General features: G+C 36.5%; 1 protein-coding gene across 1 annotated transcript in view; it reads left to right on the top strand.

Annotated features, from left to right (window-relative positions):
* Positions 1-25,838, top strand: part of Sh3bgrl (SH3 domain binding glutamate rich protein like) — an 81,528-nt gene extending 55,690 nt beyond the window's left edge. The window contains exons 2-4 of the mRNA XM_008822637.3: positions 14,726-14,911; positions 18,481-18,561; positions 24,495-25,838. Of these exons, the coding sequence (XP_008820859.1) occupies positions 14,726-14,911; positions 18,481-18,561; positions 24,495-24,527 (300 nt within the window). The 3' untranslated portion in view covers positions 24,528-25,838. The remainder of the gene's footprint in view (positions 1-14,725; positions 14,912-18,480; positions 18,562-24,494) is intronic.
* The last annotated feature ends 766 nt before the right edge of the window (positions 25,839-26,604 follow it).

Genomic DNA, 26,604 nt, shown 5'->3' with positions numbered 1-26,604 from the left:
TTAGACTTTACTGATGCTCAGGCATTAGCCTGCTGTACAGCATACCATTTGCCTTACTGTATTTGGCTTCCTAGCAGCTGCACTAATTCCTTTAAACACTTTGTCATCCTCATGTGTAGTTTTTGTTTTGATATGAATAACATCTTAAGAAAGGTTTTATTGAGGTGCACACATAAATATTATTATGTTTGATTCCAAAGTCTGATCCTTCATCTATATAAATATACTCAGAGAGCCCCAGAAAGACTTCTTCCTGTTTTGTGACTTAATGCACTATGGCATCATTTGTTATTTTTAATACCTTGAAGGCAGAGATCCTCAGTTCTGTTTGTCTGCTATAAATTTATGATAGTAGGGCTTACTTTCATTTATTAATTCCCTCACCATATATTTATAAGATACCTGCTATGGGTCACATGTGATAGTAGGCACCAAATAACATGATGAGCAAAATAGACAAGGTCCCAGGCATGTAAGAGCTTGTGATTTACAATCTATCCCATTTTCTAGCAGGCAGTGCAATAGGCTCATAACTTCTCTTATCTATAATTTTCTGTGCTGCATTTCTGATAGGTGGGAATTAGGACTCCAAAAATCAGATTAGGAATTTGAGACTCAGAGGTTAATCAGCGTGCTCAGTCGTGCACAGTAAGTAGAAGATCTGAGATTCAAATACAAGTCAGTTTGGTCCTGCGTTGGTTTTCTATGCTGTGTAACATATTATTATAATTGTATGGGCTTAAAGCAATATAGGTTTATTATATTATAGCACCTGTTGGTCAGGAGCCCTGGTATAATTTAGCTAAATTATCTACAAAACTGTGTGCTAGTGCTGACTTCTCATCTCATCAAATGGCTCCGCTATGGCAGAATCCATTTTCAAGTTCATGTGGTTGTTGACAGAATTTGTATTTTCATGACTCTATAATTTATTTACTTCATTGTAAACAAAGGAGAGAAATCCCAGTGTGATCTTCTCAACAAAACCTCCACAGTCCCATTAGAATGACATCCTACCATCCTTGCCATAGTCTCTTGGACATAACCAAATAAACAAGTCCTACCCACCCTCAAGGTGAGGAGAGTTTACAAATAAGTAAATCTCAGGAGGAGAGGATGCATGCGAGTCTGTGTGTGTCACAGGTTTCATAGGCCACAGCCTTTCTTCCATAACATGCTACTGCTAGGAAGAGCTTAATATATGATTTATGAGCTACGTAAAACCATATAACATTAATGAAAAAGGCTGGGGGGTAAAAATTACTGCAGTAACATAATCCCCATGCCGTTCAATTGGCTTCATGACGAAGGCTCTGTGTTTCTGCCGTCTCAAAACAGCCATGATAGTGTTTGAATTATTGCTAGTCTTTTAAAAATATACTTGGTTTTTGCTTTTCATAATTGAAATCAGAAAATACATGCTTTTCTAGATTTCCTCTTTTACTTTTGATGTTGTAAATAGTTTCCCTTGTTGCTACACAATCACACAGCATGTGTTTGTTTTCAGTGTGCACACAGTATTCTTTCAATTATCCACACCACAAACATCTACTTGCGTCTGAATGGGTATTCAGGCAACTTTCAAATCCTCACTATTGAGACACAAACAAACACATAAATAACAAAACACAACAGAATATCGCACAATTTTTTTCAGTCACAAAGTTTTGCCCTCTTTTGATTGTTTCTTTAAACAAGGAATCTAGAAGTGAAGAATTCTGAATGTTTCCATGGCTGTTGGTGCTCACTGGAAAAAGCTTCTGACTATTTTTGACTTTGTCTGAATTAACAATGTTTAGCATTGCCAACACATTTGCTAATATTAATAAGAATACTGAGATCACGGAAAGACCATATCTGCCTGTGTTCTTTAATTCTGGTGTTTTGGTAGAGGGGAGTATGGGGCATTATAGTCTCTTCATGTCTATGCAACAGCTCCAGAATCTGGTTTTACTCTGTAATTGAAGAAGAAGGCATGGATCCCCTTAGGACTTTGTCTTACTGCATTATGCCATATCTATGGCTATTTTCCTGGTTTCAGTGAGCCCTTCCTGCAATAGGTCAGAGCTACTCTCCTGAGACGCTTTGGAAATCTATTTCTTTCCTTCGGAGGTAGATGGAATGAATCTACTTATTCAGATACAGCATCACATTGCATAATAGCCTGTCAATAGAAAAAGAAAAGAGAAAATGGCCAGCTAGTGTGACATACTGCAGACTGGCTGATATTTGTCATCCGGTTAGCAATAGTAAACTTATTGCTTTTCTTATGATTCAAGAACTGATAGAGTTGGTGGTTACAGCCTTCCTTTTAAAAAAGCATCTTGAGAGCAGGAGATTTTAACTACCATATTTGGTGCTCATATGCCTGCCCTGTGACCTCACATCAGCCTGCTTGAAGATTTGTTTTTGCTTATCCTTATATGGGAAGGCTGCCTGGTGACTTTGTCTGACTGGAATTAGAAGCCCTGTAGCATTTGCAGGAAGTATGACTTTAGGACATGTTTTGTCTGCTGAAGCTTCCTAACTGCTAGAATTTGTTACATAGAGGAAGTGGTGTATTGGGGAACATATTTATTGACTGAGAAAAATATCACCATTTTGTTGATTTTAATGCTCCTTACAACCATTGAATTTCTTTAATTTTATTGTGACAATATTCTCTTAAAGAAGGTTGAAATCTATGCAGAAATGCATCAAGCTGAGGTTGTAATGATCGTAATTAAGGCACGAAGGTGAGGCCTGAGATGAACTGGTTTATTTTTAAAGCCCTAGTGTAACAACTGTCTGAAAATTTTGAAATGGGACGTCTGCATATGTTACAATAGCATTTTTTACAAGTATTGAGGCCCGATAGTTGTTTCAAGGAAGACTTTTACTTTAAGGAGACTCCTAAAGTTGCAAGAATAACCTAAGGCACCTGTTAACCTCATTTTTTCTCTGAGCAGGCATTTCCTGTAACCACTTGAAGTCACAAGCCACAACATTGTTCTAGAAGCATGTTGTAATATTCTCAATTTTACACTTTTGTTTTCCATATATGTGAAAAAGGTTTCAATTAGAGATAAAAATTTTTGTACCATCAGTAGAAATCATAGGGCAGCCATTTCCTGTAGAAACCTGTAGTCACAGTAACTAACTAGCAATGAAAGCACATTGTAGTGTTCTCAGTTTTACATTTTTATTTGTAGTGTACATGAAAAGGATTTCAAATAAAGACAACATTTTTGTAAGGTCAGTGTCAGTTATGTGAATCATTGCTTCCTCATTTTATAACTCAGTCTTTCTAACTTCTAAAATTCCAGGAGGCATTTCTTGCTTCGGATGTGTTTATTCATTATCACAGGACCTCAGATGTGGAAAACCTAGGAAGAGTCACATAAGCATGTCTTCTAACCTATGCATAAAACTCTTTCATCCAGGCATGATGGTGCATGCCTGTAGTACGTGTACTTGAGGCTGTGGCAAGAGGAATGTGAGTTGGAGGGCAACTTGGGCCATGTTCTGAGACCCTGTCTCAAAAAAAAAAAGAATAAGGGATGGAGTTGGGATTTGGTGATTGAATGCTTACCTCACTTTCATAAGGCCTTGCATTTGATCTTCAGCACTGCAAAACAACAACAATCTTTAAAACATGCTCACCAGCTTTTCTTGCTCTTACTTTAGGCCAGGCTTTGAAATTAAGAATGATACAAAAAGTATTATGAATCACATCTGTGTTCAAGACAACTTCAGTAAGTCAACAGATGGTCTAATTAGCAGGAGGCTTCAAGCATGGCAGTACATTGCTTTGTTATTCTGTATAGTTAGTATTTAAGTAGTGCTTTTTACTCTGACAGAGATTGGGCAAGCGTGTGATTTGGAACAAGTTTTTTAATCCATCTGAGCATTAGCATCTTTGTCAGTGCATCTGCAATGAAAATAATAGCAGCTGATTCATAAGATTATGGTGAGAATAAAATAAAATAAGCACGTAAAGAGCTTAGCACAGTGCCTGGTTTATAGGAAGTACTTAATAAATAATAATTATCACATTATACTTTACAATGAGATTACATGTGGCTCCGTGTGCAAAAAGAGACTGGATTACATACAAGATCCTGCAGCCCATTGCTAGCACACTCAATGGATCCGTTCTTTCCCCTTTATTATTCTAGTTCTAATCTTCTCATTTCTCTGCAGTAGAATTAGGATAGACTTCAATGGTTGGTTATAACTGATCATTTAAATGATGGATTACTTTAGAATTTATGACTATAGAAATAAAATTGTAATCTCCTTTAGACTGTAAAAATGCCATTGTTTTATTTTCATTTTATTAGTGTAAGAACAGGGAGTGGCCTTGAGATCTAGTCCCTTTTGAAGAGCTACATTTTCAGTTGAATGGTAACCCCATAAGATTAAAAAACAGGGGTCAAACAGTGAAGCCTTCCTGCCAGCAGAGGATTCTGAATTGGAAGTAGGTGTCTCAGATATTTTTAAAATTCAATTGTGGAAATTCATTCATTTGTGTACATACTTATTTGGACAGTAAAGTAAATAAAATCGTATTCTCTTACATTGCACTGAATTAACTTATATAGTAGGAACAGATCAAAAAGTATTACTTTTGAGATAGTGTCTCACTGTGTTGCCTAGGCCTGTCTTCAGCTCCTGGGCTGAAGTGATCCTCATCTCTCAGACTGTTAAGTACCAGGGATTATGTGTACATGTCACTACACCAGGTAGTATTTATCTTTATAACAGATTATCAGGCTTGTATAATTTTTTTACATTATTTAAAAATACATTTGTGTGTGTGCATACATATGTGTACTTGTGCTGTGTGTGTGTGTGTGTGTGTGTGTGTGTGTGTGTTTACCAGAGAACAACTTTCAGTACTTGGTTCTCTCCCCCAGCCCCCATGTGGGACCCTAGAATAAGAAAATTTAGTTCTATCCCTACTGGGTTTGTGAATTTGAGGAAATTTCCTTAATCTCTTTGGGCCTTAATATTCCAGTCCATAACATGGACTCATGATATTTAACTTATTGAGTATTATGAATATCAAGTGAAGTAATATATGTAAAGCATAAGTTATAGCTATTTTCACTTTATTGCCTTCCACAATGGTATTATTGATATAAATAAGAAGCCAAATCTATTCTGTGGTCTTTTTAGAATACAGCTGAAACATGAGAGCCTGGTGAATTTGGAAATAATTGTAGCAAACTATTTCTGATAGCCCAAAGTTGAGGGTGAATCCATAGCTTTTATGAGATCAGAAGTTCTAAATCTTGTGAAACTTCTGAATTTCACTCTTTCCATAGTTTTGTTTAGAACCTGTTAGCTCTCTGTTGTAGAATGTGTTAACATTTACATATACCATAGAGATATCTGAAGGCCCAGATTTTAGTCAGTTTTGTCCTAGGCTTGCAAATGTTATTTTGGAGGGTATGAGGACGGAGGAATATCTTTATGCAAACAGTGATCGTTACCAGTATCTCCACATGTGTGAACTTTGTTGAAGGAAAGTATGTTGGAATATTTTCCATTTCACTGGCATTACTACTTTAAGAGTAGCTTGCATGCCTATGATTGAGAAAGATGGCTAAGACATAACTAAACTGTATTAATAAATAATCCTCTATAATCTATTTAGGGTACCGATCAGTCTAATATATTTCAGATGTTTAATTTACGGATTTTTTGAAGACATATTTCCAAACAAAAATAGAATTCTGGGAAAGTCACCTAAGGCAACCTCAAAGATGGATGAATATCACTTTTGAATAATCTCTCCACATGAGTTTTCTCAAATTTCGCAGGATCTTTAAGTAAAAGGTGCTATCAGATTTGTAGTATGAAATAGGAATTTTAGAAAGGGTATTTTGCTTGAGTGTAGGCTGCACGTCCTGACTTCCCAATCTATACTGTGGAAAAGGAAAAAGCAATGAAGAATCCTGCCAAATCCTTCTCCAAGTCTCGCAGTTAATACCACCTGGAGAAGTTTTGTTCCTCTCAGTTGTTCTCTAATATGATATAATGAGAAAATTGTCCAACCTTTGTAATATTGGCTTTCCAAACTAATGATCATAGTCTGATCATAGAAAAAGAACAAGATAAATATGACTGGGAGGATTTCAAAATATTTGACCAATCCTCTTCAAAACTGCTAAGGTCACGATAAAGAAGAACAAAACTGAGAAACTGTCAAAGAAAAGAGGAAACTAAGGAGACATGGTGACTAAATAGAATGTGGTTTCCTGAAAGGGAACGGAAAAATGGCATTAGTGGAAAATGTGGCGAAATTTGAATAGGCTGGGGTTGATACTACACCAATGTTGGCATCTTACTTAATGGCAGATGGGCTACTTTGAAGTAAGATGTCAATAATAGGGGAAACTGAGTAATGGCCTTATGAGAACTCTCTGTGAATTTAAGATTATTCCAAAAGTAATTTTTATTCAAGTTAAAAATAAAAAAGGCAAGCTGTTTGGTTGTGCTAAAATGAAACAAAATAATTGTAGGTCATTCAAGATTTAATTTTTACTTCATGTCCAGTCCCATGGGTAACACTATATGGGGGGAAGCTAAAGCCACGGCACCTCTCCTCAGGAGCCTTAGCAGCTAATGGAAGGAATGCAGCTTTGCCATGTGAAACAGTAGCAAGCCTTGCTACCAGTAGTTCTCCATTTCTCTGCTTCTACTTTCCAATTATTTGTAGTGAACAGAAGTCAAAATACAGTGATGGATCCAGAAACAATAATTCATAAAATTTAAACTTCCACATAAAATATTGTGACATAATCACATGTCCTCCTGTTTATCCTACCCAGGATGTGAATAATCTCTTTGGCATATCCATGCCATATGCACAACCTATTCTGTGTCAGTTGAGAGAAATAGAGTGAACATATTCACATAACTCTTGGGACAGTATATTGTTCTAATTGTTCTATTGTGTTATTGATTTTGGTTGTTGATACCTTAATTTATAACTTAAATTTTATTACGTTTGTGAATGTTCCAGAAAAGTGTGTACATAAAGGCACAATGCTTTCCACAATTTCAGGAATGCCCTGTGGAACCCAATGCTCTGTATTGGTGGGTATTGCTCCAAGTCAGGTGATACAACAGCTAGAATTCAGAGGGAGGTGGTTGGCTGTTGAGAATTTCACACAGGGAGTGGACCTGGGTGAATATATTGTGGTTGGCATTGTTAGTCGTCCAAGGGTATTGCTGGATTCATTAGCTCAACCAATTTAAGAATTAAGAGGCAGGAAAAATCTCAGAGCAGCAGAGAGCAACAGTCGAGCAAACTTTCATTGAGAGATAAAGAAACACATCCTTACAAATAAAGAATCACATATACGTGCACATATTCAAAAAAAAAAATTGAAGTGCTCCACGAGGGGAGAAGGAACCAAGAAACAGAAGTCCCCTGGGGACAAAAATCCCTAGGGACATTGGAATCCTCAACTTAAATAAAGAAGGGTGATACATCACATTTCCAAGCTGAGATATCTAGGACTACGTGACTCTAAGCATGCTATTTGAAGGGCCCTGTTGGGGTTAAAAATAGGTCTTCCTACCAGACCAAGAAGAAGCAGGAAATGTGCTATGTTTATTACTTCTCAGAGACCTTGTTGATTATTAGGGATTTAGTCCCTTACAATAGGTTAGAATAACATCAGTTCTTAAGCAACCATCTTTATTATGAGCAAAGCTTGACTCAGTGCTAATGTATAGAAAGGCTTGGAAATTGTTTCTTGAGTTTACATAGGAAGGCATTCCCTGTGCCTTTTTTAAATGACATTTAGAACTTATACAGAGGTAATTATAGGCAAAAATCCCAAGGCAGAGACAATTCATGATCTTTATCAGTTTCTTCTCTCTGGGCAACCCCTACCCCCAGTCCAACTGACTGTCATTTTTATGAAGATCTCAGCAGTGAATCAGTAATGGAAGGGTTTGAGGCATTGAAGAAGAACTGCATTTTATCAAAGGATGGTGTCCATAGTGCTCATTTCAGTGTGCTAGTTAGTCTTTGTCAATTTGACACAAACTAGAGTCACCTGGGAAGGGGGAACCTGAATTGAGGAATTTTCTCCATCAGATGATCCTGTGGGCATGTCGGTGTGGCATTTTGTTGATTGCTGATTGACACAGGAGGCTGTGGGCATTACTATCACTGGGCAGATTGACCTGGACTGTACAAGAACAGTGACTGAAGAAAGCCAGTAAGCAGCATCCTCTGTGGTTTCTGCTTCAGGTTCTGTCTCCAGGTTCCGTCTCCAGGTTCCTGCCTTGGGTTTCTGTCTTTGCTTCCCTCAATGATGGACTATAAGTTATAGGTAAAATAAACCCTTTCCTCTTCAAGTTGATTTTGGTCAATGTTTTATCACAGCAGAAGAAATCAAACTAGAACACAAAGCCTCTTTGGATCTACACATAAAGCCATTTCTGAAGGAATAAGAAATGATGTCAAGTTTGTTTTGACTGAAACAAAGACTTTGGGAAGCTAAGAGTTCTAAATAAGAAATGACTACATGCAGAAAGAATCAGAGTTAGTTTAGTACAGAGATAGCTGCATGTCCAATTGCCAAGGTATGGAATCAGCCTAGGTATTCTTCAATGGAGGAATGGATAAATAAATGTGGTTTATATACACAACACAGTTTTATTCAACTGTAAAAGAAAGAAATTATGTCATTTTCAGGAAAATGTGTAACCATGTTATGTGAAATAGGCATAAAGACAAGTATGAGGGTTTTCCCTCATATGTGGAAGCTAAGGGTGTGAAACTAAAAAGGCATTACTAAGGATGTAGAAGGGAGGAGATGTAAAAAAGTAATAGAGGGGGCCAATATCAAAATACATTACATACATGCTTTAGAATGTCATATGAGACCCTTTGTGCAATCAATACAAAGCATAATTCTTTTACAAAGCATAATTTTTAAAAAAGAAAAATGCGAGATGAGTGATTTAATTCAGAATTGATGGGAAATAATAAAAAAAAGTCCTTTTAACCCTGAAATTGGACACAACTGGACTTTCTTTACCAATATCCCTTTAAGTCACAATCTTTTTGAAGAAAAAATTCTGATCCCTAGATGAAGAGCTATAGACAATCAGTGGCTGCTGAGAGGGGGAGAATCAGTTTTCTCTAGGGACAAGCTCCCTGGAAGATTACCCAATCTCAAGTGGTGGTCCTTAAAGACAGGTACATACTAGCAACACTAAATGGATTCAGTAGGTTGCGTGGATATACACAGTAATAATTATTAATTATACAACAGTAATAATTACGGTAGAGAGATAGGGGGCACAGGAAGAAGGAGTAGAAATAATGTAAATACACTACTCACATATGAAAGTCTACAAAAATAAAAAAATTTTAAATCATACTTTTTTTTTCCTTTTATAGTAGAGCTGTTTTTTTTTTTTTTTTTTGGTCTTTTTGAGACAGTGTCTCCCTGTAGCCCCAGCTGTCCTGGAACTCACTATGTAGACCAGGCTGGCCTTGAACTAACAGAGGTCCACCTGCCTCTGCCTCCCAAGTGTTGGGATTAAAGGCGTGCACCACCACGCCCGGCTTATTTTTGAAATTACATAAGCTCTAACACCTCTTAGAAAGAGTGCTACAGGTATTTCTGTGGTAGAAGCACAAATAAAATAATGATAATCATAAAGCTTTTAATAAACTTTTACTGCAGTAAAATAGCAGACTGAAGATTGTGTTTTCTTGATAACTCCTCTTGGAACAACTACTGGAATACCTCTACCAGGGAATCAAGAGTAGATATTGGAGATGAATAAAACATTTCTCTCTCTTTTAAAATACAAGGTCTTACTATGAATACCCCAGGCTACTCTGGAGCTCACCATGTATCCCAGGCTGGCCTTAAACTCAGTAATCCCCTAGCTTCATGCAGCCTCCTAAGTGATAGGCATGAACTCCCTTCTGCTTGGCTAGGGAAGTTTCTCTCTCTCTTTCTTTCTTTCTTTCTTTCTTTCTTTCTTTCTTTCTTTCTTTCTTTCTTTCTTTCTTTCCTTTGTTCTTTCATTCTTTCTCTTTCGTTCTTGAATTCTTCCTTCATTTTTCATGTGTGTAGGGTATAAATATGTGTGTATGGTGTTTTGCATATGTGTAGGTGCAGATGTTGTGTGGCTACACATGCATATGTGTGCACATGTATTTGAACACCTGAGGTTGATGCTGGGAACGATTGTCAATTGAACTTCCACCTTAGTCATTGAGGCAGGATGTTGAAATCAATCTCAGAGCTTACTGATTTGACTAGTCTTCCTAGACAGCTCCTTATAATTCTTAATACTCAGTTCAGACTTGTTGCTCTGTTGGTAAATAGATATGAGTTGCATGGCTGATCATGATCGAACTATTATTGAAAATATGGTGAAACAAGCCAGAGGTGCTGGGACATTCCTTTAATTCCAGCACTTGGTAACCTGAGGCAGAAGGATCAAGAGTTGAAATCCAGCCTGAGCTACACACTTGAGATTCAGTTTCAATAAAAACTAATAAAATACTGTGAAACATACAGACTGAATATAAGCTTCTCTCTTTTTCATAAAAAGATTTTATTGAATTTCTGCAAATTTCATGCAGTGTTTTTTGATCATATTTAGACTTACTCTCTTATGTGCACTCTCCTTTACTACCCCTCTCCAGATTTCATGTACTGTAATATATATATAATGTCTCAAGTCAAATTTGTATACCCAAATGACCTTTGGTGTGGGTCCATCCACTGAAGCCTGGTCAGCCTACTAAGAATCTCACCATTAAATGAGACTTGCTCTCCCTGTCTTAGTAGCTATTGATTGCCAATAGTTCCTCAGCTAGGGTTTGGGTTTCTTCCCCACTTCCCAACATCTACGCTGGGATTTTTGTCTGACTTGAGCTTACATGGTAGTTGTGTATGCTGTCAGCATTGCTGTGAGTTCATAGGAGTAACTGCCCAGCTGTCTGGAATACTTGTGGTCATCAGCTACCTCTGGCTCTTACAATTGTTCTACCCTCTCTTCTACAATGATCTCTGAGTCTTGTGAGGCAGACATTTGATATAAGTGTCCTACTGGGGGATAAGCACTCTGCAGTCTCTTATTCTCCACATGGGATTCTTTGGTAGTCACCATCTGCTGCATGAGGAAGATTCTCTGGTAAAGGATGAGATGCATTAAATTATGGATATAACAATAAATCATTAGGCATCTTTTGAATAGTATGTTGTCCATTTGACAGAGTAATAGTAATAGGTTCTCCCCTATGGCATGTGACCTTTAACCACAAGTTACTAGGCCTTATATTAGAGTCAGGCATGAGCTCCATCTTTTGAAACAGACCTTAAATCCAATCAGAAAGTGGTTGGTTACTCCTGTAACATTTGTCATACTATTTATTGCACACTCATCATATCTTCCAGGCCCAGCTGTTGTTGTAGCTCACAGGATTCACAGCTGGGCAGGGTAAGTAAGCTTCTCTGAACTCTGTGTTGTACCCTTACATTTAGCAATAGGGTGCAGAATGCTTAAAGGCTTGTAACAGTATTCATTTGAAAGTGCTAATGCATCTCTTTGCTTACCAGATAAATACACAGTGCCATTATGACACTGGTCCAGTGCCACACAGACTACATGGCACTTCAAATTTCATTTTTCTTTTAGATGAATGTTGTAAGTGGATTACTAAACCAAAAAAATAAGAAAGAAAACAGAAAAAGAAGCTCTAAATGCTATTTGTTCATTTCCACTCACTGTTAAACCATTACACATAGAACTAGGCAAATGCAGGCTTATTTTTTTTTGTAGAGTGTCTCTTATTGAGCAAATTTGAAATAAACAGAGCCAACTAGAGAGAGTCTGTTTATATGTCTGAATTTCTGCTTGAGGGAGTTGACTGGGTTACAAATTATAACATTTTTTAAAAAGACAAAAGTTCTAGCTACAAAATTGTTTTCTCATTTTAGACTTCAATAATTTTTAAGAAATTTAATAATAGAAAATTTGAGTATCAATTTAGCACATTTCTGGCTTATTTCATAATATTAAGCTTTCATTATTCTAGAACAGTATGTTGCTACTTTGTGAACTCAGTTTTTACAGTTGGATGTTTTGCTTTTTTTATAGTTGTTTTTTTTTTTTCTCTTTTCTCTCTCTCTCTCTCTCTCTCTCTCTCTCTCTCTCTCTCTCTCTCTCTCCCCTCCTCTTTTCTCTCTGTGCCTTTGGAGGCTGAATGTCAATGTCAGATATTTTTTCTCAGATACCATCCACCTTGTTTTTAAGATAGGTCCCTCTCTTGCTTGAACCTTGCCTCGAAGGCTAGGCTGGTTGACCAGTGAGCTGCAGTGATCTGTGTATGTCTGCCATGCCAACACTGGGATTATAAGCAGGTGTCACCATGCTTGGGTTTTTTTTTTTTTTAATGTGAGTTCTAGGTATCATATTCAGGTCTTCATGCTTGCACGGCAAGCACATTACCTACTGATGTAACTGCCCAGCCCCAGCTTTATTACTCTTTACTAAACAACATCCTTTTACTAAAACCATGAAGATGGGTGGATAATCTAGCATTTGTGCCGTCATTATTACTTACTTAGTCTAAGTGTCCTTGCTAATAGCAATGTGTTTTCTCTCCTTTCTCTCATTGGCTTTGTCATTCACTAGGCCTTTGCATGTAACCATCCTGCATTGTCTTCTTAGCATTTAATTTAAACACTGTGTTACATTTGGGATTTCAAATATGTGTGTGTATCATCTCTTCCATAGATTGTAATGTTTAAAGGCTATGTATGCTGATTTTCTTTAGACACAGAGAATCTGGTAAAGTACTTTGCTTATCACTTGTTAAGCACCAAGGAACTACTACTAAGTTGTTACTAAGTGCCATGTCTGACCATCATTTTAGATTTTAGCTCCTCACAGTCAGAATCATTAAAGCATCAGAAAAGAAAGTGCCAGCCTTCATGAGGCTGGCAGATTTGTTTCAGGAAAACCCGTTTTGTTTTCTCAGTTTAAATATCGTTAATGAAGCTTCGTTCTTTCTCTAAAATGTGGAATGTTCACACTGGAGCCCTCTAAAGCAGAAATCTTCTCAATCTCCTTTAAAAAAACTTGATCTATGTTATAATAAAGATATCAGTAAAGATATACTAATGTGTGAACTGATACCAGACCAAGCCACTCTATTAACTCACAACATAAGAAGCATCCAATAAGATGGTAAGAAGCTCAAAGAGCTATTTGTTAGAGGTCCTCTGTTCTTTGTCCACACCATGATGATGATGATAATCTCCCAGGGCTGTGTATAATTCTTATTGTTGGAGAGGTGGGCTTCTGAATGTACCACAGTAGTGGGATATCTTTATATCTACTCAGATTTGTAAATAGGCTACAACAATTGACAAATAACACATTTCATTTTGAGTGAATTACCCTACTGTGTGCCAAGGATTGGAAACCACTACTTAATTGACCCTTTTATCAAGTGTATTGCACACCAGACATTTATATTTATTGATTTATGTAGTAGATATTTTTCAAACTTCTAATGAAAGTTTCATTTGATATACTAAATGAAGAAATAGCGTTCGCATTAGAAATAATGACCTTGTGGTAAATTTTGCTTCATTATACCTCATCCTTTAGGAATAATATTTTGATCTAAACAGGCATTAGAAATTCTAGTTTTTACTGGCGTTTGTAGAGAAATTCTTCTTGGAGTGGTTTTATAGGAAAATAATTATCTACCCATAATCACAAACAACTTGGACCAAGTTGTTGGTCCAAGCATGTACACTTGGGTGTGGATGGGAGGGGTAAATTTAGAAGACTTTGCCTATGAGGTCCTTATTTTGCATTTTGATTTCCATTAGGTACACTGCTTATTTCCATTATATTTTACTTTTTTGGCTTTTTAATGCTCTGTCTTGTGTGTCCTTATAGGGTGACTCAATGAAAAATGTTTTAAAAAGATTATTAACTATATCTCAGAAACGTTAAGAAATGTTTTTAAACATGGGCACATGAACATAGATATGTGAAACCAGGTTTTAAAATAAATACACATTGTAGGAGAAACTTAAGAAGTATTAATTTTACTATTTCCAAAATGCTTTCCTTGGTGTGATAAGGAGACAATATAAGTAAGCACTCTCTACCTATTAATTTAGTGAGGTAGCACAAGTACATAGAAAAGTGTCTTAACTGCACATGCTATGAGCTGATGAATGATACAGGTGATGTTACAAGCAGTATGTGGGCAGGCTTAGCTCTTACATCTTGACTTTGGGTCTGAAAAATGAAAACGAGGCTTGCGTGATGTTGAAGCACTTAGAGTCATTTTTTGATGACGTAGGTGCTTGTTAAAGTGGAAAGTAAATGAAGAACATTTGGAGTGACTGAAACTATACAATATGATTGAATATCTTCAGAAAACATATTCGTTTCCCTCTACATACACTTTTGAATTAACTGTACTTTGGTTCTTGATGTGCCTAAGCTAGAATTCTATAGGCATAATTAGATATGAAAATTTTTAATGCAAAAAGAGAAAAATACTGATAAAAGGACCTGTAGGCGCTTCACTTCTGTGATGCCATTAACAGGAAAGATACGTCCTTGGTGAACCTGCAAATTTGGATCCATGACATTTTTGAATCTGAAAATAAAAACAAAAGCTATTTGCTTAGCAATGCATTTTTTGTCCTTTGACTCCTAGATTAAGAAGAAACAGCAAGATGTGCTTGGTTTCTTAGAAGCCAACAAAATAGGATTTGAAGAAAAAGACATTGCAGCTAATGAAGAGAATAGGAAGTGGATGAGAGAAAATGTACCTGAAAACAGCCGACCAGCCACAGGGTACCCCCTGCCGCCTCAGATTTTCAATGAAAGCCAATACCGTGGGGTAAGGAGACAATTTCAGTTCTTGTCTATTGAAATAAACTAGCATACACCTTTCAGCCACACCTCCAGATATGTGTGCAATCACTTCTGCACGCAGTCATTTTTTCCTCTGAATCCATGCTAAGCAGTTAGTATTTTGTCCTCTAGGAACCAAATGGACCAGTCAGCCACTTTTACAAACAAACAAACAAACAAACAAACAAAATCTATAAATGTCTAAACACATACCTTGAGCAGATCATTGGCTTGTATTTATTCATCTTGACTCCAGCTACATCAATAGCATTGTTTCTGGAGCATCCATGGAGAGGCCTCTGAAAACAAGGCAGTTACTATGCCTATTTAGACTAAAATTGTTTAAAAAGGAAAATTTTTACTTCTGGTGGATGTTAGTAACTCTTGTGTTTGGGTATCATTAATGAATATTCTTAAAATTTTAAGGTAGATAATTGAACACATACAAAGAATAAAGGAAGCAACATTTGACATTCTGTTTTATGACAGACAAGCTTTCAAGTATACAATCTTACACAGTCATTGGTTTAGCTATGGAGTGCTTGATTTGATTTTAATTCTTCATTCACTGTATAATGCACCCACCTTTATAGTCTGACTGTTCAAAGCACCAAGACAAGTAGAGATATAAATAAAACAGTCTCTTCTCTTGATTTGCTTGTAAGTGGGATGTGAAAAGAATCTTACACTCTTAAAACATTAGAATGGCTGTAAAGTCATATACATGAAATAGCACGATACAGAAAGCATTTATAAGGACTGTAGGAATTTGAAATTTGAAACGTTTACATCTCTAGGTTTTTCATCAGGTTTAGCATAACTGAAGAACACATGTTCTTTATTTTATTTTAATTTATTTAATTTTTAGTATACATTAATTATACATACTAATGGGTTCCATTATGGCATTTTCACACATGTACATAATGTTTTTCAATCATGTATGCCTTTTGTTATGTTTTCTTTTCCCCCGAAACAAAAGATAAGCATATATTTTATCATCAACCATTTGTCATTTCCTTCAAAATTCTAATTTTTTGGAAAGTACATTAGTGCTATCTATCTCATTATCGAAAATTTTATTGCGTGATTTTTGAAAGCAGTTTGGATTATAAGACTACATTTAAGAAACCATATCTTTCTAATTTACTTCTTCCTTGGAAGTCACACTGCGTGGGAATGGAGATTCTTATAGACATAAGACAAGTATCACTAAAAATTGCAAAGATGGAAATAAAAGGTCAGGAAGGTGAGATTCGGTTCATCAAATACATCAAATACATATTTGTTCATAGACAAGGAATCCGTTTTCTATTTAGTCTCTTTTTGCCTGATGCTGAGTTAAGAGCTTAATGGCAATGAGAATGAAGGCTTTAACTTTATAAACTTTCAGAGAGAAGGATATGTAGCGGTCATTCATAGAAAACTTAAATGCCAGTGATTGTGCTATATGCTTCATGTGCATTATGATACTCGGTTCTCATACCAATCCAAAGAGGGTGCTATTACAGTTTTTATTCTGTTGAAAAATGATGAGATATAAAAAGGCTAACTTGCTTCTTAAACCACTCAAATAGTAAATATGCAAACTTAGTCCAGGATTTAAACCTAGATATGCCTTACCGTGAAACTCCTACTGTCAAAGCACTGTTATTCTTTGTTCGAAGATCTCGTCATTATTTTCTTATGTTGTAATATGGGAAGATTACCTCTGCCAATTATATTGCTCAGTCTCCAGTGCCAGCAGGTAACTGGTTTTATATTGCATTTGGCTAATAATAAAGGTACTTGTCTGGAAGAGTGCAGAGATACGTCCATGACCATGACTGTGCCTGCTGTGCAATACATCTCTTCCAGGTGTTCACTTCCTAGCTCTGTACCACCAACTTCTTCACTTCTTTGGACCTAGCTTTGCTAGCAACATCGTACTGTTGCTAACCCCCAAGTTTGGATTCTCATTCTGAAACATTAAGAAATTGACTTTTCATATAAATTTACTTTTACTTACTCAACCTTGTGACTACTGCCACCTTAGAAGACCACTGTGCATTGTAGGACGCTTATCAGAAACCTTGGTTTCTACCCATATGATGACAGTAGCACCCTCTGTTGTGAACAACCCAAAATGCTTCCAGACACTGGTAGATATACCCTGGGTGAAAATTGCATCCTATTGAATGCCATTGAGCTATGGCACAGGATCCGACTAGAAGATGACAGCGATTGCTACCCTTACCTATGTTTGTGAGACTGTTATAGAAGAATCTACACAACCTATAAGGAGAATCCTTGTTCTGATTGTTTTTTGTATAGAGGAGTGAAAGCACATTTTCATGAAATGATAATTAATATGATGAAAAATATTATGACATGGATTCTTCATTAATATATTTGGCACCATCCTGGTTATATATTCTGATATTTCTTGAGCTAGGAGCCAGACATTTAGCGTCATCAGTGCATTAATATACTTTCAACATTTTTATCTGCAGATCCTCCAAGTGCTCAGAAAAGAAAATGTACTTGAAAAGAATCTCGTGATTGGTAAACTTAGTGATTCAGAAAATCTTGAGACTTTTCAGCTTTAACAAATTAACCAAAGTGTTAGGTTCTCTGGTGTGTTTAGAAATCAAACAAATCAAGGTCAGATAGAAAGTAGACATTTAACTGTTGGTCCTGATTATATATCACAAATTTAGTCATGTTTGACCATTTCTTAGTGGTTTAGAGGTTAACAGTGTGAATCCAAACCAAATTGACCATGTGAAACTTCTCTTGGATCCTCAGGGTTAAAGTCTCTTCTCTTATTTCAGGAATGTCTTGCTCAGGCCTGCTGTGGTGGCAGGCAGAGGAAGGAAGATCTCTGTGAGATCAAGGCCAGCCTGGTCTACACAGGAAGTCCAAGCCAGATGGGCTACAGAGAGACCCTGTATCAAAAAGAACAATAATAAAATAGAATGTTTTACTCTTTTTCTCAGACATAAGCTCACCTTACTGTTATGGCTGTCTGCACATGTAGATAATATCCAATTTGCTGCAGATTGAGAAAATCACTATGTAATTCATTAACAGAAGAGAAATAAGGAGAATTGGAATGAGTCTTCTACCAGAAATAAGCAATCCACTACTAATAAATCATTGCTTTCAGTGATGAAGGAAGGTGCAAGCAGATGTAAATTCTATACGATGTTGGAATTCTACAGTTGCCCCAAAGAACAGCATACCTTCTAGGACACATTAAATGGCATCCAAAAGCCTTCTTTCTCACCTTTCATCCATCCTTCCCTCCTTGGTTTCTTGAGATCGTATCCCACTATGTTGCCCAATGTAACCTGGAACTAGTGATCTTCCTACCTCAGCTTCCCACATTGGTGTTGTAGTTATGTTCTTTCAAAAGTCTATTTGTTGATTACACCTTCCAGAATTCCAGTGTTGTAGAACTTAGCCCCCAGGGAGACTGCTTATCCTGTCAGCAATCAGGTTATTGTGAGTAAATCTTTGATTTCCTTTGTTGGATTGCAGACTGCTAATATTTCATGTCTTATTTTCACAAAGGACTATGATGCCTTCTTTGAAGCCCGAGAAAATAATGCAGTTTATGCCTTTTTAGGCTTGACAGCTCCACCTGGTTCAAAGGTATGATTTCTCTATTTTCCTGTTTTTTTGACCATCTTATAGTTGCTGGGGGTTTTTTAATCAGTAAGACTTCCACCATTATTAAGTATTTAGATTAAGTAAAAAAAAAATAGAATACCATAGCTAAATGTAAAAGTTGTTGCTCTTCAAAAAACTTAATCCCTAGTATGGCAGACAGATGTGCAGAATACACAAATAAAGCTACAAATGCCTGTGTAAGAAAGCAGAACTTCTATGAAGCTGCCTGAGGCAGCAAATTTATCGCCATCCATTCATAAGTAAGTGATTATCAACCTTAAAGTCTTGGTTACTGCACATGTCTGCATGCACACTGTGCATCTTAGTTCATGGTAATCTCCTTAGCAGCATTTATTAACTTTGTGTGAGAGCAAACGTTAGTGTCATCTGTTCAAGTATGGTAAGAACATTTAAGTTATAAAACTGGTCACTAAATTTCTGGCTACAATTGGTATTCTATTCTTTGCCAAGACAAATTAATTTTTCAAGTGACAGTGTTCCCAAGGGAGCCCAAATAAAGAAAGAAAGCAATAGTGAAATTGCCTGCCGAAATGCCTCAAAGCTGTGGACTTTAAATAAGCCTTTATCTTTTGCATTTGGTTTTTTTCATATCAGCTCACTTAATCAAAATTTGTCCAGTGATACCAAAATATCAGACTTTTAGCAATAAATTTTATGTGCAACAGTGTATTTAAGCTCTAGTTCCTCACCCAGTCTTCAGACTATGATATTATCTGTAATTTCACTAGACAGGGTTTACCCATATGTTAGTCTCACTGTGAAATCCTGCTTCCTTGCCAAATTTCCTTTTCCCATGGATAAATGCTATATTTTAGGCTTTATGTAAATTGAATCAAGTCAGAAGAAAAGTTAGGTAAAATCTTTTTGTTTAAATAGTTGGTAAGACCCAAATTAAATTGCTGAGTTTAATGAAGATCAGAGGAAGTGTGAAAAGATAGTCTATTTCTACGGCCGATGACATTTTCCCTTACAGTTAAAAATAGGATTCATTCATTTACCAAGTATTTATGAAGTGTCAGTCACTGAAATTAAGTGTGTACTATATATGTATATATGTATATATAATATAACATAGTCTTTACATTCTATTTAGAACTTATTGAGTGCATTATTCAAATGATTATATAATAAATGTGTATGTATTTATAATTGATGATATACTGTGGTAAATTCTGTAAGACTGTCTCAAATAAAGTGCTATAGGAATTCAGAAAAATAATCATTATCTCTTACTAAGAAGATTCAAGAAGTAAATCAAAAAGAAGGGTGGTATTTGAACTGTTGGTAATTTCAAAATATTAAAGTGACCTTAAGTCATCTTTCACAGGGACAGCAATGGAAACCATTGTATAAGGGCATATAGATGCACAAAAGGTTATGTTCATGGAACAGAAAGTAGTGCAGTGTGGCTTCAGAATAGGAAATATCAAACACAAGACATTGTGTTAAGAGATTTGTGATTGGCTAGGTAGGTTGGTGACAGGTTATGATTGTTATGCCAGACAGCTTCAGATTTATCCTTTAGGCATCCACAAGTCATTATGGGAAATCTGGGGAAACAATAGTGTGATTATTTCAGAACTTTAAGATGTTATTGGCTGGAGAAATGGCTCAGTGGTTAAGAACACTGGCTATTCTTGCAGAGGACCCAGATTTGATTGATGGCAGCTGACAACCGTCTATAACTCCAGTTCCAGGGGATCCAACGCCCTCTTCTTACCTCTGGGGCTTTGAACAACATGGGTGCACCTACCTACACGCAGACATTACACTCATATACATAAAGTAAAAATAATAAATTAAAAAATAATTAAAAAAACCTAAATTTAATAAAGTGATGTGATTTAATCTAAATCTTCCCTTTGTTTTCCCTCCCTCCCTCCTTCCCTTCCTTCCTTTGTTTGAGATAGGATCTTAAAAAAACTTTTATTTTTATTTTCTGTGTACATTATGCCTGCATGTATGTAAGTGTACCTGTGTCATGTCACGCAATGCCCACACAGGACAGAAATGGGTATCAGATCCCCTGGAACTGGAGTTACAGACAGTTGTTAGCTGCCATGTAGGTGCTAGGATTCGAACCCAAGTCCTCTGCAAGAGCAGTCAGTGCTCTTAACCACTGAGTCATCTCTCCAGCCCCTGAGACAAGATCTTAATCTCAGGCTGGTCTTGAACTCTTATGTAGTGGAGGATTATCTTGAACTCCTGATCCTCCTGCCTCCAGTTTTGAAGTGTTGGAATTGCAAGTTTATGGCACTACACCAGAGGAATCTGTTTCTTAAGAAACTAAATTTATCAGATGTATACATTTGAGCTACTAGACAAATGAGACGTTATAGATAGGCAGACCTATATTATTGGATACTTTAAGAGTCCACAAAAGTAATAGATGGGGCCTTAAGTGAAGCAGCTTTGGGGAAGAGAATAATGGATTTAGGATTCTCCCCCCGCCCCTGCACCAAATCATACTTTAGACTTTAACAGTCAACCAGGTGCTTGTGTATCTAAGAACTGGAATGGGTTAATGCTATCTCTGGGGCCTCTGACCTGGGAGGAAACAAAGAGACTTGAAGAGGGAGGAAGTTAGTCTTGAAAATGAGAAGGCATATGATCCTGTCATGAGATTAAAAGGAATGAAGAATGAGGGATTTCAGATAGAAATGTTAGTGTGGGAGGGTTAGGAACACTCTTATTCAAAAGTGTTCTTCCTTTAGTGTGAGATGGAAAGAGAAACCACCAGCTAAGCAGGAAGGAAAATATTCTCTTCATTTAAAAACTCATTTATTAATTATTATTGTTGTTTCTGTGTAGGGGTCTGAATGGTGTGTACATGGGCGTGTGTGCAAGTGGCATCAGAAGACAGCTTTAGAGTGTGTTCTCTCTTACCGTTAGATGTAGTCCAAGATTAAATACAGATTGTCGGGCTTTCATCTTTTTATAGCAGGTGCCTTTGCCCACTGAGCCATCTTGCTTACCCAATGTTATCTTTTTATTCCTAAAGCTCTCTGGTTGATTTAATGACTTGTGAACTTACATTATTTATTTTTGGACAATAATAAACCTTTGGATAAATTAACATAGTTGATGAATGAAACACAATTAGCAAACTAAATCATTATGAACAGTAGGGTGTGTCTAGAGGAAGGTAGGCTATTTCCAAGTATTGGTCACTCAGAGGTGGTGTGTGCTTGTAGGAAGAAAGACTTCATGGGCAGATGCACATTTTTTTATGTAACTGCTTCCCCAACTGTATATGTTAGGCTTTTGATAAGTTTTTGTCTAAAATAAGTTTTATTAGATGAGAAAATTGTTCAAACTTCTACTATAACAGAAAACAAGGGCTAGCAAGATGGCTCAGCAGATAAAGATGCTTCCTGCACAAGCCTGGTGACCTGAAGTCAATCCTCAGAACCACGTAAAGGTAGAAAGACAGAATGAGGGGCTGGAGAGATGGCTCAGTGGTTAAGAGCACTGACTGCTCTTGCAGAGAACCCGGATTTGATTCCCAGCACCCACATGGCAGTTTTGAACCGTCCTTAACTCCAGTTCCAGGGGAATCTGAAGCCCTCTTCTGACCTCCACATCATTGCACGACATGGGTGCACTCACATACATACAGGCAATACACTCATACACATAAAAAAAAAAGAAAGAGAGAATGAATTCCATAAAGTTGTTGTCTGACCTCTACATGTGCACTGTGGAATGACTGCCCCCCTCACATCTCTCTCTCTCTCTCTCTCTCTGACACACACACATACCCCCCACATAAATAATAAATGATAGCAAAATTATAAAAAGGAAGAAAACAAAATGCATAATATTGGTACAAGATATATTCATTCAGATAGTCAAACAGTATCACAAACTTCAAAAGAGCTTAGAGGGCCCCTTCTTATCTCCTCCCTCCATTTCTTCCTATTACAAAGTTATATCAGTAGCATTATTTCACTTATTCTGATAAAAATATGTTAAGAATGAGGTAGAGCCTCTTTTCTTCTTTCCTTCATTTTATTCAGCTGTCTGGCTTCTTATAATGTTGTCATGTATTTGATTACAAACCAGCATTTAGGGTGTTGTTTTCTGGTGTACTTGACTTCTGAAGCTTAGACCTGATGTTTCTTTTGCCAATCATGTTTTTACAAGTTTATTTTGTGTCACATATTATAATGGGAGCTACAGAGTAGAGTTCCTGTGCTAGAGGAACTGATTATGCAGAGCACAAGGACGTAAACATGATTTCTCTTGCTAATTTACTGTCATGAATCATAGAAGCCACACTATTTGAAAAAATAGCACAATGTCTAAGGTTTAAACCTTAAAGAAAACTCATCTAACTGAAAATTTTAGACAACAATGTTTTTGAACACACAGTTTTTACGAACAATCATCCAAAGGGAAATAAGCTGTATTTAAACACAATATAAATTAGACACTGTAAGTCCCCTTTTTAAATTATTTTTATGTGTATGTGTGTATTGCCTGCATGTAGGTAAGTGCACCCATGTCGTGCAATGGCCACGGAGGACAGAAGAGGCTGTCAGATCCCTGGAACTGGAGTTACAGACAGTTGCTAGCTGACAATGGGGTCCTGGGATTTGAACCCGGATCTTCTGCAAGAACAGCCAGAGTTCTTAACCGCTGAGCCATCTCTCCAGCCCCAAGTCCCTTGTTTTTATGGAATCATTTCAAACGATTAGCAATGGTTAGACAGCTTCCAGATAGTAGTTTCTATTTTGTAATTTCATTTTTCTGCTGTTTTTTTTAATATTTAAAATATTGTGCATTTATTCTTTAAGAATTTCACATACAAATACGGTGTATTTTGATCATATTTACCTTGTACCTTATCCTCTCTCCCTTTTCCTTTTTCTCAACTCCTTCTTCTTCCCAAATATTTCCACTTCTATTTTCATGCCTGTGTATGTGACCTAGTAAGTTGGGTAAGTTCAATACAATAAGTTATATGAACATGGATGGGGAGCCATTTACCAGAGTTCCTGCTAAAGAAAATGCCCCCTCCCCCCAGCAACAGTTAACTGCCAGTAGCTTCTCAGAGACGAGTAAGGCCTCATGAGCTTTTCCTCAATCCATGAGGGAATGTTGGCAGGACTCCATCTTGTGTAGGTAGCCCACCTGTGAGTTATGAGTGCAATGGCCTTGTTGTGCCCAGAAGACAGCATTCCAGAATATTCCCACCCCCTGGCTCTTACATTCTTTCTACTCCCTCTCCTGAAGTGTTCTCTCAACCTTGGAGGGGGTGCTACAGATGTCCCACTGAGGAATGAACAATTAGCAGTCATCTTTTCTCATCATTTTGACCAATTATGAGTCTGCATTAACTGCTGCTCACTGCAAAAAGAAGATTATCTGGTTAAGCTTTCAAGGAACACAAATCTATGGGCACAAGCACAGAAGGCAGCTTGGCGAATACAACATTACTATTGAGTAAAATAACAGCAACAGGTTCCTCCTAGGTACTATGGCCTCCTCAGCCATGAGATTTTGACAGGGTTTATGGAACCAGGCATGAATTTCCTCCTGTGGAGCACACCTACCTCAAATTGAATCAGAAAGCAGTTGGTTTCCCTCATAGTAGTCATACCACCATTGTACCAGTTGGCACATCTTGCTTGGCAAGTCAGTTGTGTAGCACACTGGGTCTATTCCTTGGTAAGATTGTTGATGAGTTTTTAATCTCCCAGAATTTTCCATAGCACCTTCTGGCATTATGAAAGCTTTTGGTAATTATTTTAAAACCTGTTTTTTTTCTGGAAGTAATTACACTGCGTTTGAATATTCTTAGTAATTAGAGCTAATTTATTCTAATGCAATGCACATGGGTATCTGCCTTATGATATTTAAACGTATGTTTTGTTTGTTTTTCATTTCAGGAAGCAGAAGCTCAGGCAAAGCAGCAAGCGTGAACGTTAAGCATTCTTCAGCATCTTGAAAAATGAGTCTCCATTGCTTTTATAAAATAGCAAAATTATCTTGGCTTCAAAGAAATAGGCTTAATGTTGAAATAATAGATTAGCTGGTGTTCTCGCATGCAAACAATCAAAATGAATACACAATTAAAATGTGAACATTATGGTGAGGAAATGGGTGGTGAAGTTAAAAACTTTAAGTAGATGTTATAGAATAGTACTGTTATCTGCCAAGGCGTTTTAAATACTTTAAAGATACTAGAGCCTAATCCTTTTGATATCATTATGTAGCTTAATGATATCTGCAGTTAAACATTGATGAATTGAAACAGAGACAGAGACAGAGACAGAGACAGAGACAGACACACAGAGAGAGGGAGAGAGACTCTTATTCCAAAATTGCCTCATTAACTGTAGTGAACATGAACATGTACCTTTTTGATGTGATGTTACTGTTGTTAAATTGTAGTTACAGGTTATGTTTGTGATGTGTTAGGCGTAAGTTACAATGGTAATTCTGACATTCCCATGTTTTGTAGAAGAGCCTTGCATGTCCTGAACCACAAGTTTTCTAAGCTTCTAAATATAACTTCATTACACATGCAGTGATCAAAATAGTTGATTTCCCACACTTAAAGCACTAAATGCATTCCACTGACAGGTGCTTTGTTTACCTACACAGTTCTGACACAGTCCTGTTTCACTGTTGCTTGTCTCAGTGAAGTATGGATGGTCCAGTCATGGAAATGAAACGGCAATTAACTTTAAAATGTCTCCTTGCAAAAGTTCAGGCTTTTTGATGAACAAAATACAATATTTTGTCCCTCGTTGCTCAAGATTTGATTCCAATAGATTTTTATTAAAAATAACCTTGGTGACTTGCCTCCTGCTCCATTTAAATACAACTCATGAGCAAGAAAGCCACAGTCTTCAATATCTGACCTTTTTGTTTCAGTTTAGGTAGATCATGTGCCCACACTAATCCAAGCAGAAAGAATTACTATCATGCCTTGATTTCACCAGAAAGCATAAGTATCAAACAAATGAGACAACCTTTGAGTCTTGTTACTTCTAAAAGGACCAGAAACACAGCCCGAGTCACTGAACCAAAAGATATGCATATTGTACTTTTGTCCCATATTATTTAATCTCTTAAACCAAACACTTTTTACATTAAACTACTTTATCATTTCTGCTGTTTGGAAGACTATACTCTGCAAAATTCAACATATAATGAAGCCATGGCTTTATTTACTGAGATTCAAACTTGATGCAATGCTTTAAAATAAACAATGTTTTTAGAAACATCTTTTGTGTGTTCTGGTAGTTTTAAATAATATATAGTAATGTTGATGAGTAATGTCTTTTGTAGGTGGTTAGAGAAAGAGAAAATAACAGAAAGGAAACAATTTGAAGGTAATTTGTAGGTGTTCTTTTTTGTTCCCTGAACTTTGGATTATATATTGGAATCAAGCAAATTAGTCCCCCCTTTTTTGGTTACAAAAAACGTTTTCTGGAGAACTCCATGGATAACAGGGTATTTTGTAATAGATTCTACAACATGTTAATAATTTTTAGCCAGTATTTTCTCCTAAACATTATCACGTGTTGCAGATGATACTTGTAATATTCTATGTGGAAATTTTTGGTTATATCTTGTATTAAATAATACTGTCAAAATAAGCATGATTCCAAAAGATGCATTTGGGGAATATTTATATTTATTAGAAATACATCAAAATTAACATATCTGTAGATTTAAAGTAAAAGATTAGATTGAGTCATTTCATCAGCTGAGAAACATACCTGTAGATAAAAGAAAAGCAAGTACAGTTCTACAATATGTGGCTAAGAAATAGAATTTTTGGTACATTTTATATTACATTTGACTTTTGTGTTTGTAAGTCATACCTGGTAATTTGTTGATTTCACATTTTAGAACCAATTTTCCCTTTAGAATATTTTGAGTTTCAAGAAGATTTCCATTTTCACAAAAACGATGTAAAATGATTGTTGGTTTTACTGTTAAATGTCAACAGTTCTTTGGAAAATTGAGTGTAAGGAGACAGAAAAT

Source organism: Nannospalax galili, unplaced genomic scaffold, assembly GCF_000622305.1.
Source record: "Nannospalax galili isolate Female #2095 unplaced genomic scaffold, S.galili_v1.0 scaffold10, whole genome shotgun sequence".
In the NCBI taxonomy this organism is placed as follows: Eukaryota; Metazoa; Chordata; class Mammalia; order Rodentia; family Spalacidae; genus Nannospalax; species Nannospalax galili.
The sequence above is the reverse complement of the archived record's forward strand: the minus strand, read 5'-3'. Positions and strand labels throughout refer to the sequence as shown.